The sequence below is a fragment of the Argiope bruennichi genome, chromosome 2 (assembly GCF_947563725.1).
Source record: "Argiope bruennichi chromosome 2, qqArgBrue1.1, whole genome shotgun sequence".
Taxonomy (NCBI): Eukaryota; Metazoa; Arthropoda; class Arachnida; order Araneae; family Araneidae; genus Argiope; species Argiope bruennichi.
Genome location: NC_079152.1, coordinates 45,811,898 through 45,826,663, shown reverse-complemented (window position 1 = coordinate 45,826,663; position 14,766 = coordinate 45,811,898). Strand labels below are relative to the sequence as shown.

Genomic DNA, 14,766 nt, shown 5'->3' with positions numbered 1-14,766 from the left:
ATATTTATTTTTTGTTCAATTTATAAAGATTCATAAAAACCTTTGAATGTCTAATAATTAAAATGCAGTTTTATTTCTGTCAATGCATTCTTAGGATTTTGAAAAGAAAGACACCAGGTATTAATTTATATAACTTTGCTAAAAAATTATTTCTAGAAATTTATTAGAAAATAAATAAATTTCACTCGTTGTCTGTCAGGTTTTGAAATTAATTAAGAGGAAAGCAATGAAAAGGTTCTAATCAACTTTATTTTTCGGTTATTCTTTTAAGATCTTCAAATCATTAGTGAAGTACAGTTAATTCATCCAGGGCAAAACGTTGAAATTTAATGGGCATATTCTGGGTGTCTATTTTTAAATCTTGCTTTTCAATTATTTATCACATAAAATTCTATTTTAAATTTTCTTTATAAGCTCAACGATTAATTTTAGATTGTAGCTGCAGGATCAAGTTACAAAAATCATAAAGTGTATAATTCAGTTATTTAAAGTTATTTTGTACAATAATTTCCAAGTTAATTTTACTGCCCATATGCTAAAGGACAGAATATAAAATTTAAAATTTATTTTTAATCATGATATCCCAAAATAAACATGTTTTCTTTATTCTTTTTGTACAAATATTGGGATTTTCTTAAACTAGATATCAAACTGGAATGGCAATTGACGGAATATCTAGGAAAAAATAAGTTCAAGTTTAGTACAAATTATTTCTTTATTCTTAATATTGTTATTTTTAAATTTGTAGAATATTTTGTATAGATTAATTTAAGTTAAAACAGGATATTCACAATTTTCTAATAATTTGTGTCCTAGTTTTTCTTAAAATTCATTTATTAATTTAATGTTATTTTATTATTATTTATTGCAGAAATGATTGAAATAGTCTGTTAATCCCAACTAAGATAAAGATATATCCCTTAAATTAGATTTTAAAATAAATAATTTATTTTCCAGTGTAATACATTGAATTATAAAGCCGCGAAATCATAATGCTTGTGATAAGTACATTTTATTTCATTCAAACTTCTAGAAATTGCTTTTCCCAATCCAAAACAGATCGAAAATCTTATAACATATGCTTCAGTTGTATTAAATAACTTCAGCTAAAACTTCTGTTTCACTGAATCACGAGTAGTTGATAGTATCATCGACGTTTTCTATTGCTGCATTAAATTCAGAAGTATCGAATCATGTGCATTTCAGGTGTAGGTTTAGAAATTTTGAATCAACTTCTCATTCTAATCTAATTAAAGCAGAAACATACCATGTAAGAACAAGTAGGCTTCAATATTCATTTTGAAGAGCTACACATATTAGAGTCTCTATTCTAAGCTTTTATTAAGAATACTATATATTTTTGACATTAGAAGCGCTCACTAACTTTATTCTGTGATTAATTGAAAACACTTGCTGTCTTAATTTTCTTTGGTGCCATATTCCCTTAATTATTTTGACAGCGTAATTCCGACTTCATTTAAACATATTGAGATCTGTAATATAAATAGTAGAATTATGCTGGATGTTTGTTTTTGTCATTTTTATTTTTTCAAAACACAACGTCAAAATTTAGGAGTGAAACTTTCTGTGCTAAACAGTGCCCATAAGTAATTATAATTATTGAAAATGTATTAATTATTTTAGAAGGTTTTTATTTCAAATGTTACTAGAATGTTTTCATTTTTCATGTTCAGTTTTCATTGGTATCAAACAATAATGAAAGTTTTACTTTCACGCTATCATTTACTGTATAACATTCGCATTCATTTACTCAGTTATACGAACATATTTCGGCAATGAAGTCTAATAGTTCTAATATTATTTCGTTGATTTTTTTCAACGAAATTAAAACAATTTCTAATGCTGTTAAAAGAGAAGAAAAATGCAACACGATTCTTTTATTTGTCTTGATAATCAAATTAGCCGTCAAATATGTTTTTTCAATTTTTTATGTAAATAGGAAATTTTAATAGAAGTATAATTTCTATTAAATATTCTTACTGGCTTCATGTTTTCTTACAGACTTTATGTTTTCAACGCAACTTCTTTAAGCATATACGTCTACATAAAGAAATGATGACAAATCATGTTATAAGAATAAAAAACTTTGAAAATACGTGAAATTTCAGCAATTATAAATTTCTTTAAAAATCTTCTTATTGATTTTTCTTTAAAAGAAATAACGAAGCAAATTTATTAATTTTCTTCGTAATTAATTACGAGGCAAAACGCAAATCTATAACAAAAAAGCTCAAGTGAAACGATCCAAGTTCTGTAGTATCAAAAGACAATATACATTCTAGGAACTCAAAAACAAAGTCTCCTGGCAGAAGTCTTTGGATATTTTTTATTTGATCAGCTGATTATACCACATCTCAAAAATTTAAGTATAATTTCGGTAAATCAACCTATCATTAGGCATTAATTACATCTTATCAGAACAAATCGAAGTATTATTTTAAAATTTATTTGGACAATAACCGCTTAGATCATTCTAACTGACATCAAATGTTCGTAAAATGGTGAAATAGGCCTTGGTCCATTGCATATACAACTTGATCTGCAAATTTTAATTTTGTAATATTGTTTAGAAATTGAAGCTAATAGAGGTAACAAGTAGTCATTGATGATGCTGAGGCAACATAAGGCATAATGTAAAATAAAATTTGCTCAAAGCTTTTCGATTTGCTTAGTGAATTTTATCAAGGTGTTTTTTTCCCGTAAATCATGTGAAGATTTTGAGATTTTTCTTGAAAATGGAGTAGGAAAATCACTGATGATATATTTAAGGGCATTAAGTTTCTTTTAAATAAATTAAAGTGTGAGTAATCTCTAGTTGTTTTGATAAGATATTTGGTTCTTTAATTTTATCAATTATTTTAAGCATACACATACATATTATTTTAAACATAGAAATACCCTAAGAAATGTCTTTAAACGTTTTTAAGAAATAACTTATTTCTACAACTATTCATTTATAAAATTAAATTAAATTCAGCGCCACAAGCCATTTGAAGCTATTCCTACTAAATAAAATCTAATTTTTTTATACTTTTATTATATATTGTTAACCCTATTTATTGTGCTTGAAAGAGTTAAAATTGATATAAATTACAGTTACCACTAATCAATTCTAAATTATTATTTGGCGTATTGTCTTCGATTAGTGATAAGAAATGCTACGGAGATTTTCATTTTTTTATCAGGTCTTGACAACACATGTTTGTCATCACTAAGCGGCAGCATGGAAATCATAAAAAAGTGATTGCTGCACAAAAATGGCAATGCTGAATTATATAGAGGATGCACATAAATTCGTTTAAACTTCAAAAAAATCATAATTAAAGAAGAAATAGTCGTTAAAAATTCGTTTGGTATGATGAAGATCAAATGTTAATCGGAATTTCCCATGTAGAAAAATCCTCTCAAATGACGAAATTTAACCGAAAAAGATCCGCATCTGAGACGTTTAATCAAATCAAACAAACACAAACATACAATGAAATAGATCACCTTAATATGACAATGTGAAATTAATTTAAAGTAAACGATGTTCACCAAAACCATCAGCACAAGGTACTAAGCAAGTGAGAAGTGTCATTACGCCTATTAGGACTGTGTATAGAATGTCGGCATCAATGCTATTGATGATCTACCGAACGTCATCTTCCATTTCCACCAAAGTAGTCGGAGCACAACACTTTAAGTGTCTTCCCAATTAAATATCTGCCGATGCCAAGTTTGGTGAATGTACAGCCTCGACTTAACATTCGGTCTTCAATGAAAAGTGACCAAAAGGACTGAATTTATGTAAAAATGACTTTATGTAAAAATGACTTTGTGTAAAAAACAAAGATACACCATCTTATATTATAATTATGGCAACTAAAGTATGCCTTTCCTATAAGTAAGCTCAACGTACTAACATAAAAGCGCAGCATACCGATTTGCAGTGCTTGCGCATAGTTCTCAGCCGAAAACAAGGTAAATACACTTCATAAATGACACGGATTAGAATGAAAGACATAATGGAAAATACCAAATAGTCCCATGGGGAGGAAGCAGTAGGTAGTCAGATAATTAGAGGGTTTGGCCTCACCAGAAAGACTTTTTTTCATTTTGGCACTTCTCAATGTAGTGAATAAAAAAGTTTCGTCAGTATGCATATCGTTCCGAAACCATTATGAAACACATTTCATATCTGCAGGAACCCGTGCAGCAATGTTTAGTCTGTTACTTCTATATTTCTATAATAACTGATGAAGTCTATTTTTCTTGAACGGATGGAAATGCAAAATTCCGAATAGAATAAGTCGAATCGACAATTCCGGAATCCCCATTATTCTGAAAATTTCTTGGACATTGCTACTTTGCGTTAATGTCCCGGATGCCAATTCTTCCATGATATTTTGGACCCGTCCGCCTTCAAGGTTGATTTATCACTACGTAGACGGTCCTCCAAACCCCTATTTCCTTATAACGGCGAACTAAATTCAATGTCCCATTCAAGGAATTAGGGCTGCTTTACGCCTTCATTCTTTTCTCTATGTAAAACTTGCGCAATGAAATACTTTTGGATTCTCTATTCTTGTGAAATTTTTATCCGTCAGTTTTCGATATGGTGTCGATAAAGATGCTTAGAGGATGCTTAAAGATGCTTAGAGAGTCCACTTCCAGACAGATTATGGTGAACCTGATATGCATAAAACGTCTCAATATAGTATCTGACCTCTCTCCTTTATCGCTGGAATAATTATTTTATATATAGCAAGAAATTCAATGTCTGATCGTATTCCCAAGAATATATTTTTATTATAAAATTTGTAAAAATTTCTAATGCACCCTCTATATATTTTCAGCTTTTTAAAGTATAGGAACATACTTTTCAATTATGAAAGTTATCGAATTGGTGAGCCACAAGCTTATTCTCCATAGATAGGTCCTCACCGCTAATTGAAGTTCTAGCAATGAATCTATTTTACAGGATAGACTAGAATGAGTACAGAATGAAGTGACCAAAATTTTAAATAATTAACGTTTTTTTTTTTTTTTTTTTTTTTTTCTGATACGAATATTTCAATCAGCAGTTATTATGTTATTATTTCCTCGTCATGGTTTTATAATAATCTGAACTGTTTTCTGTAATATAGTTTTGCAAATTTTTTAGAGGATTTGGCTGATTTAAGATCTGAAAAATGTCATGCGTTCGAAATAAATTTATTTTAAATTCATAAACATTCATTTTTTTAATTTCATTCACTATAAAAAATAGCTTTAGCGATGAAGAATTTAAATACCCATTTTAAGAATAGCCATAGACTGAGCCAATAACGGAAATTGAGCATTGTTAGAAAGACATTTCTAGCTTATCTAAAGCCTATATAGCTTATCTAAGGCCCAAAGGAAGGTTAACCCTTCCCATATGCACCCACCTTATCTGGTTGAGCCGATTCTACAAAGATAGGCCTTCACGGAAAGATAATCGGTCTGTAACGCAATTGTCAATTCTGATTTGGGGTATAGTTAATCCTAGGAGGTCAGACCAATTCGTGTGATCCAAATTTATCTCATTTCACGGATTATTGCAGGATGGTCTTTTCTGTTATCTCTTTGGTTTGGGGGTCTTTGAAGTTTCTTTAGCTTTAGGAAAGGCTCAGGTCATTTCAAAATGTGTATGAAACAAACTAACTATTTTTATTCTTCCAAAGCAATTAAAGTTGCTTGAATATTTGAAGCCTAAGGGAGGGCCTAAGTTAGGGATCTAAGAATGTGCTTCTGGGAGGGTCTAAATATTATGGCATTTTATTAACAATGAAATAAATCTTCAAATTTTCTATTTCAATTTTCAAAAGAAAACACTAAATCTTGCATAGGTAAACAGTTGTGACATGTAGTTACACATGTAGTCACATATTTAAAGAGATCCCTGAAAACATCTTGCTGAAAGTCACTCACCTGAATTATTTTTTCGTGCGAGAGAGAAAACCAAAAGAAACTTTACTTAAAATCTAATTTAGTCTTAGTCTAAAGTCGAATCTAATTTTTAAAATCTTAAAAAAATTATCTATCCATTTTAAAAATAAGAATAATTTTCTACTCATGTCTTGTTTCAAAGGAAATTTAGTTCAACTAGGTAAATTATTCATTACTTTTCTGCTTGTTCTTTACAGTGTAACAGTGTATTCATATATTAACTAATTTTTATTATAGCGAAAGCTCATTTGAAAACTCGAATGTACCCTGTTAAAGAAAAGATATTATAGACATTTTTACGAAGTTATATGATATACTGTATCTTGAAAATTATCGCCAACGTATCGTAGTTTTAATCAACAAAATTTTGTTCCGTTTGGGTGCTTCGACATGACGAATTCATTTTTTATGTTACATTTCTTAGAATTTCATATACATAACTTTAAACACATTGAAGGTGAATAAACAACTATAATTAAAATTCAATAAATCAAATGAAATGCTTGATTTGTGAATGAAAAACAAAATGAAAGATAAGAAGGCTAACTTACCTTGGTGTTAATTCTGAACTTTGTCTCATTAGTGAACCCACTGTAAACCATAAACTGTTTTGTATCGAAAAGCAGTTCCTGCAAGCGTGGACTGTTATACCTTCGCACGGATGGGGAGGGCCCCATTCATATGGACTGAATCTTGATACACCGTATAGGAGCAAACTCACACTCATGTAAGCTGCAGCCACGTACATCCAAACTTCCAGGCTGAGAGGCCGAAGGAACCAAAAGAGCTTAGGAATTTTACGAAGAGGTCTACGGAACAAGATGCTTATGCCTAGATTCATAAAAGGCATCGTGAAATCCACGACTTGTTCCCGTTCATAAGTGATGGTGAAATCTGCGATTGCGAGATCCGCTTCCTGTAAATAAAAGAATGATAAAATGTAATGCTGATGGTAACAATATTTGTTTCTAATTAAGAATGCCAGCAAATTTCAATTTTTTGTTCTGCTTCAGAAAAGAATTATAGTAATTGCTGATTTTGATGAGTTCAATTCCAAAATGTTAACATGAACTTTGCAATATATCAAGCTTACCAAGATATATTAAATGCCTTTAAAACAAGTTATTTACAAGTGTACAGTTATTTCATGAGTGGCATTCCAGCAGAATTTTGATAAAATCAACTACCAATGTCTATGGAAAATATATAATTTTTCTCATATTTCATACTTAGCCTAAAGACACCATATAATTTCTAAAATGAGGTGATAATGTATAGAATATTGGAGTTTAATATATTACTGGTAACATATATTTTCATTCCAGTTCAGTCTACCCAGCTATTATCAGTAAGTTCAGGGGTTCATTTTGTTTTTAACATTTGATTGTTTGAACTTTGAGATTATTTCAAGCTGATCTTTTAAATGTCCAATTAAAATCAATAGGATTGAATTTACCAATTCAGAAGTGAAGGCACATGAGAAGTTACTTTTTTTTCCGATTTTGCGCTTGAACAAACTTTGGTAAGATTAAGAGATTTAAAATTCCTATCTTAGGGCAAGTCAACTGTAGACTATTGACTCTTAAATCTAATGGCATGAATCGAGACAAGGATTTCTTTTCCTTAAATATATTTTTAAAAAAAAGAATATTTGGCTAATGTTTGAATTATTTAAATTGAATTCGTAATTTGAAACCTAAGTTACTTAGAAAATAGCCTATTAAGATCTATCATAGACATGTTCTTTCATAATAAGAAAGGTTGTATATATTTCTGGGAAGTATTTAATAAATTATGAGATAGGGACTTGAAGTTGCAAAATTCCACTATATTTGTATAAATTAATTACGAAAATATGATAATTTATGTTGGAGATAAATATGATTGTAACGTATTTATAAAAGTTCAGATGCTATATCAATAGTCATATCCAAACCACATCTTATATCAGAGCTGAATTTGAAGTTTTTCTTCTCAAAATTCTTTTTCATTTCTCGAAACATTTGAAGAAACAAGGTGTGAGCTCCATACTGTAGTTGATAATTGGAAATATTTCCCATGAATTGGGCTTGGTACAAGAACTGTTATTGATGAAAACATTACAAAATGAAAAGTTTACCGATTTTTCTACTCAATTTTCCATCTCATATAGGGAAGAGTTTGCTAATTAAATCCAATTTTCAAGCTCTAGTGAACAATAATAATTAATCAGATAGCTGAAACTATCTACTTTTTCTCGTTTTCATAAGATTAAGCATCTGATATCCTCTTCCAATTCCCATTTTTTTTTTCTTGAATTATAAACAAATTAATACAATTTTCTTCATCACTTACTGAACACCCTAACAAAAAGTAAACAAAACCTCGAATTCAACTGACAAAGCTCCGAAATTTTAACCATTCAACAATGTTGATCGCTAAATATTCATAAAGTTAATAAGCGTTATTAAAATTTTATTTAGTAATAGTTTTTATCTTAACAAATTATACTATAATTTGCTAAGATAAAATTAAGATAGCATTTGAAATGAATACTTATTTCGATGATAAAAGTTATAATAAAGAAACATGACTGTAATAAAGGAACAGTTATATTGAAAACAGTAACTGAAAACTGTCAAACTAAAAGCTATCCCATGAGAAACTTTACTTAAAAATAATGATTAACTACTAACATTTGGGTAAGGATTTCATTTTCAGAAAGGGAGTAAATGTCTTTTTTCAGTGTTCTGAGTAATAATAAACTATAAATAGTTAGTGCAGATTCAAATTTTTAGAATTTTCTTCGTAATTTCATAGCAAAATCCCTAATGAAATTATTTATATATCTAGATTTTTACATTATCCGTTATGTCAATTTCCTAATAAATGCAGATAATATTTACTACTAAAGCAGTGCTGCTTAATATATAAAAACGTAAGAAATGAATGAGATATTGCTTTGCATTTCTCGTAGCTTTTCTATTTTAAGAAAGTAATTTATGTTAATATTTTTTATTGGGAAAATTTCAACTGATTTGAATTTGATAAATTGCTCTCCATCGTTTCAGATAGGGATGATCTGATTTTTAATAAAAACAAAATATTTAATTTGAATAATAATATATAAGTATATAATATTGTATATAAATAATAATATACAAATATATGATATTTAATATACATAAAATTAAATAAATAATTAATTTGCTTAGTCTGTTTCCAAAATTAATAAATTTCTTCCGAATAAACGTTAATTTCGTTTTCATTTTTTTCTTTGATTTATGCTAATTAAAAGGAAAATCATTGCTATTAAAATATCACGGATCTGAATTTAATAATAAATTAATATTGTACTTTTATATAATTTATTTATCTTTTTCCAATATAAATAATTTAACTATGGTATTAATTAATATATTGGAATAGTTTCTTCAAGTATTAAACAATTGGTTTCATGGATAAGAATGAAGAACCAATTTGCAAAAACGAATAAAACATGTGACGACAAAAATTATTTAATTTATTTAACAATTCATGGCATTAATGATAAAAAAGCTCTTTCTTTAGGAATCATGGTTTGTGTATTGTAGAAAACCAACATAAGGTAGAACTATATATTGTAGGTTGATAATTCTGAATATTAAATGCGATGGTTATCCGTAAAGTAAAAACAGTTTAGTTGTAGTAATTAAAAAAAAAATGTTATAAGGGGAAAAAATTCTGTTACATTTACGGATCTGCATTTACTTCTATATATAATCACCTCCTACAATTAAAAATTTATTGTATCTGATCATGTACTTTAGAATTCTCATTTTACACTCTTCTACCACCAGTTCATTAAATGCTATTCACGACAATCAAACAATAGTCCAAATCCGCATTTCAACTGCGCAGCTCACTCCTCTTTCTCTTTCCTTTCTGATCAGAACTTAACTTACGATCCACCCCATCCTGAGGGTAAAAGCCAGTCACTTGAATGGTATCAATCCTCATTATTCAAAAAAATCCGAGAAAATTCATAAATATTCTCTCAAAACAAAAAGTCATGACAAACGTATTTTTAGATCATAAAGATGCTTTTTCGATGTATTGCATGTTAAAAGACATTAGTATTAATGTAAATTGATACTTTAATAATATTATAACGATTCATCCATAATATTCGGCGAGAAATGCTTTCTGGAGGAATTCATCTTGGCTTTCTGGCTTCTTCTCAACAATGCCCCCCCCCTATTTTAATTCAAGAATTGATGAATCGGTGCAGATGTAAAAAGTTTGAGAATCCACCCTACAATCCAGACATTGCTCCTTGCGATTACTATATTTTTCCTAAGACGAAAGATTTCCTGGGTATTAATCATTTTGAACGTGGTAAAGAATTGGAGAATGCTGCAATCGTCTGTCATACATGATGCTTTACATGGACTTGCATCATATAAGTAAAATATGTTAATTCTGAAGCTCGTGATCAGAAACTACACATGTTTAAATGTGGGAAGTAATTATGTAGAGAAGTGAAAGAAGCTTCAAGTATGTAACATAATTGTTTTTCAATAAATATTGTGCTTTTCTATTTATATAAATAAACAGTCTTTATTTTCTAGATATACTTTGTTACTAAAAAGCATTTAAGCATGCGGACATTAAAAAGGAAAAATATACTAAATTACCGTGATGTTTATAGCAAACTTTCATTTACGAAGAAATTAAAGACTATTTGAAGTTTATATATAGATTATAAATTAATAAATAAGAACGGAATGTAGTAAAAATAAATATGAATATGTTAAAAAGTAATTTTTAATATTTTTAATGAATATAAATGTAGTATTTGAACATACTTATTATTAATTACAGTTATGATACCAATTCTGGCATAAATTTTAAAATTGTCTTGTCTAATTTATAAAAATTTCACAGAGAAAAATATTTTATTTTAATTCTTTCTGTTTTATGAAAATGAGTACAGCTGATTGATATGCATGCCAACGCTAAGCCCGCAAACCCAAATTAGAACGAAATTCTTCAAAAATCTTTATTTCAACACTCTTCGCCTCCTTGCTTTAAATTTTTTTAACATACACGAAGTAATCTGTTTCTAGGGGAAATGCAAACAGTGTTTCAGACGTAGAAACTAAAGCTCAGCACGAACGCTTGTAGCAAATAATTTAATTTTCGATCTGACATTCCGAATCCTCAATTAAAACAAAAAACATTTTTCTTCTGGTTGATAGATTATTCTATCACGGCAACCGCATTCTCTTCTTTCTTGCGAGAGAAAGGTGTCCTAATCTCATAAAAAAATCCCGTAAATAAATCAGTCTTCCCCAATTACTCCAACTTCCCGAAGACAGTCTCGTTAACAAGGTACTAGGAAGTAGTGGCAGGTAACTCCACTGGAACCGAGTTCTGCACAATGAGCAGCGAACGAAAAGAAAACTAGAGGAAACCACTTAATCAGTTCCCAGAAAAATTAGGCAACGCCTTGTTGGATTCAGAACCAATGTATTGCACCTGCGTTATTCTTTTCTCTGGCAGATGGGTGAGCAGAACAACAGAAAATAGACGCAGTCTCCGCTTTGCTTTGTCTCGCCTCGAAACTTTGAGGAAGATATCCGCTCCCTACAGTGCGCGTTCATTATCTAGAAGCGACCTAGAATGGCTTCATTTTGTTCTCTGTTGGCGCGAATCTTGATTCTTTTGGAGGAAGTGAATTAAAATGTATCACGCGTTTTCCTTAATTAAATGCTCCGTTAGACTTTCTGAAGTGGTAAATTATGAATGCAGACATTCGTTTCTTGAAAGATAATTTCATAAAAGATAGTAATATTAATCATTCTGAAACATTATTGCGTGATAATCCATTTTAAAATTTATAAAAAAAGAATGGTGTAATCTTAACTTTTTTTAGATTAATTGAATTAAAACAACTCTTCATTTATCTTAATTAAATCATTCCTAGAATTTGACGAATGATAAATTATGAATAGTTTCTTGAATGATTGAATAGATAATTTTATATTAGATATTAATATTAATCATTCGAAAACAGTAATGTGAGATGATTAAGCGCATACTTCCATTTCATATTTTGATTAAAAAATGTTAAAGTCTTAAAACTTTTAGATGAAATGAATTAAAATGATCTTGTGTTTTCGTTAATTGAAAGTGTCCTAGAATCATTGAGATAGAAATTATGCAGTGATGCGTTATTTACTGAAAAATAAAATTGGTATTATTTATTTTAGATAAAAATATGCATCACATGGATAACATTGTGCAGAAAATAAACGCTTATATGCAATTCAAATTTCACCAAAAATATATTATTTAAACATAAGTTTGTATGAATTTTTAAGTGCAGTATACTCATTAAAAAAGTATAAATTTTACATTTTTAACTTAGAACTCATCAAAGAAGCAATTACTAAATAAATAAGATGAATGCAGTGATTTCTTACACTTATAAATGTTTGTAATTGTCAAGTACATAATTCAAGAATTTTGCTTAAAGTAGGAGCTTCTATAATTAATTTTCAAAGTAATTCTTTTAAGCAAACTTTTGTTTTTCAAAATATAAATGCAAATACCTCAATTTATCGCTAAAAATATCTTTGTGTACTTTCTAAGAAAGTAGTTTTTTTTAAAAGTGTTTTCTATTAGATTAAAATGTCATATACATTTTATTTTTCGCGTAAAGAATTATTTTATTTATGGGAAAGTGAAATTGCGTATCTTTCAGCAATCATTCGTATTTAAGAGAAATCCACGTATTGATGAAATTTATTCGTTTTAAAATCTCCGAAGAAATTACTGGAATCTGATTTTTTTAAATCGATATCGAAATTTTAAAGTAAAACATTTGTAAAATTTTGTTATAGAACAATACTACATGGATAAGAAAGTACTTTCATAGTACGTGCATACATAGTGGTTCTGCGTCGTGAAATTAAGTCCTTTATACAGAATTTAAATAAAGTTATATCTTGTTAATTTTATCATCATATATTGGTAATTGAATTTTTCTTCGCAGATAAAAACTTAAATTACTCAAACACTTAATTTTTTAAATTTTCTAAATTGATGATGATAAAGAGTGATCTTTGTTTAATTAAGCTACTTATTTCAAACTGATACGAATTGTGAAACTATTATCAAATTGATGGCAGTTATTCCAATCTCTTTTGTTTTAAAAATATGATATAATTAAAAAATGGTATATAACTTATGAATGCATTGTTTTTTTTACGAAATGAAGTGTATTCATCGGTAAAAAAATGATGTGTGAAGAACATAATTAAGAAATATTGATGATAGAACGTTTTATTTTTTTCTCTTCATCCATTTTTTAAAATTCCTCTTCCACTGTATCGTTAATTAGGTATGTGTATCGGACAAGACTATAACTTATTATTATTTTATTTATTTAGGTTTAAGATGTGAAGAAATGTTTTTACACAATTTCGTCTTTTTTTTAATTAAAAAAGGAGTCTTTGTCATTAGCTGCAAATAAGTTAATTTCTTGTTTCAAGCACCTTTTTTTAATATTTCTACCTTCTTTACCCATACTGATTTTTTTCATCATATAAAACTGATGTTTTAATAAAAAAAGAATATTCCATACACTCATTGAATTAAAAAAATGAAAGAATGAAAAATATAAACGTGTTACTTGATTTCCATTAATTGCAGAGGATTTGCATTTTATTATAGTGTGTATTAACATGAAAAATTCATGAACGTTGAATAAATTTGTGTCAACAGAAAAATGGTAAAAATGCAACTTAGGTCAAAGAAAATTCGACATTTTTGAAATACTCTTGTTACAACCGTTGCAAATAATTTTATAGAGTGAACAATGTTTATATTTTTGTATTTACTTTGTAAAAACGCATTTCTTTGGATAATGGACGCATAATGATGGATATTTTGGGAAATGTTTTAGCAATCAGGCAATTTAATTTTCAATGAATAATTATTCAACCCTGAAAATAATTTGACAAATTTTATGAGTATAATTAAAAGTAAAAAAAAATCGAACATTATAGACATTAAAACAGTTATTGTTAAAGTATAGTTTGCTAATAAATATTTCTAATTTATTATCAAAAATATATTTATACTTGAATATGAAATGTACTTTTTGCCGAATTAACGAAAGCAACTTTTAATTTTATTTTAAATTATTTTCAAATCATGATTATCCATTTTTATTTACCCTTCATAAAAGAAATTTAGTCTTTCCTTTAATCTATATTTGTATAATCTAAGTACTATATATTGCAACCTCAAATAGTTAAATAAAAAGTAAATATTTTGCCATTTTAGGAGTCAAGTGTGCGGTTTACAGCCTATACTAATAGAAGACCGAAGTCAAAATTTTTTTAATCCTGGAACACTATTTTATGTATAATTATTATATTATTTTTTTCTAAAAGGTGAAAAATCAATGCTAACTGATTAAAGGGCGAAACACAAAATGAACAAAGTAATGTGAGAAATAATCCGCACTAAATGAAAGATCAAGATCTAAAGCAATCTTCTCCTCTCGTAACTTACAATGCTAATAAATTATTTTATTTAACGTAAATAACTAAAATTATGAGAAATAAATGGTGTCCTTTCTTAACATTTTTTTGAAAACGTACAGAGTATTTTTGCTTTACTTTAATTAAAACCATACTTAAATTCCAATATTTTTTCTAATAATTTTATGGATTATTTCCATCTATTTTATATTGAAAATTAATGGCTTTATTTGTATATAGAATTCTTGAAATACATACTATAATTTTTCTATGATTTTAA

The 14,766-nt window shown here is 28.2% G+C and overlaps 1 protein-coding gene across 1 annotated transcript in view; it reads right to left on the bottom strand.

Moving 5' to 3' along the window:
- LOC129962014 (glutamate receptor ionotropic, kainate 2-like) overlaps positions 1-14,766 on the bottom strand; it is a 220,625-nt gene that overhangs the window by 23,921 nt on the left and 181,938 nt on the right. The window contains exon 11 of the mRNA XM_056075680.1: positions 6,525-6,889. Within this exon, the coding sequence (XP_055931655.1) occupies positions 6,525-6,889 (365 nt within the window). The remainder of the gene's footprint in view (positions 1-6,524; positions 6,890-14,766) is intronic.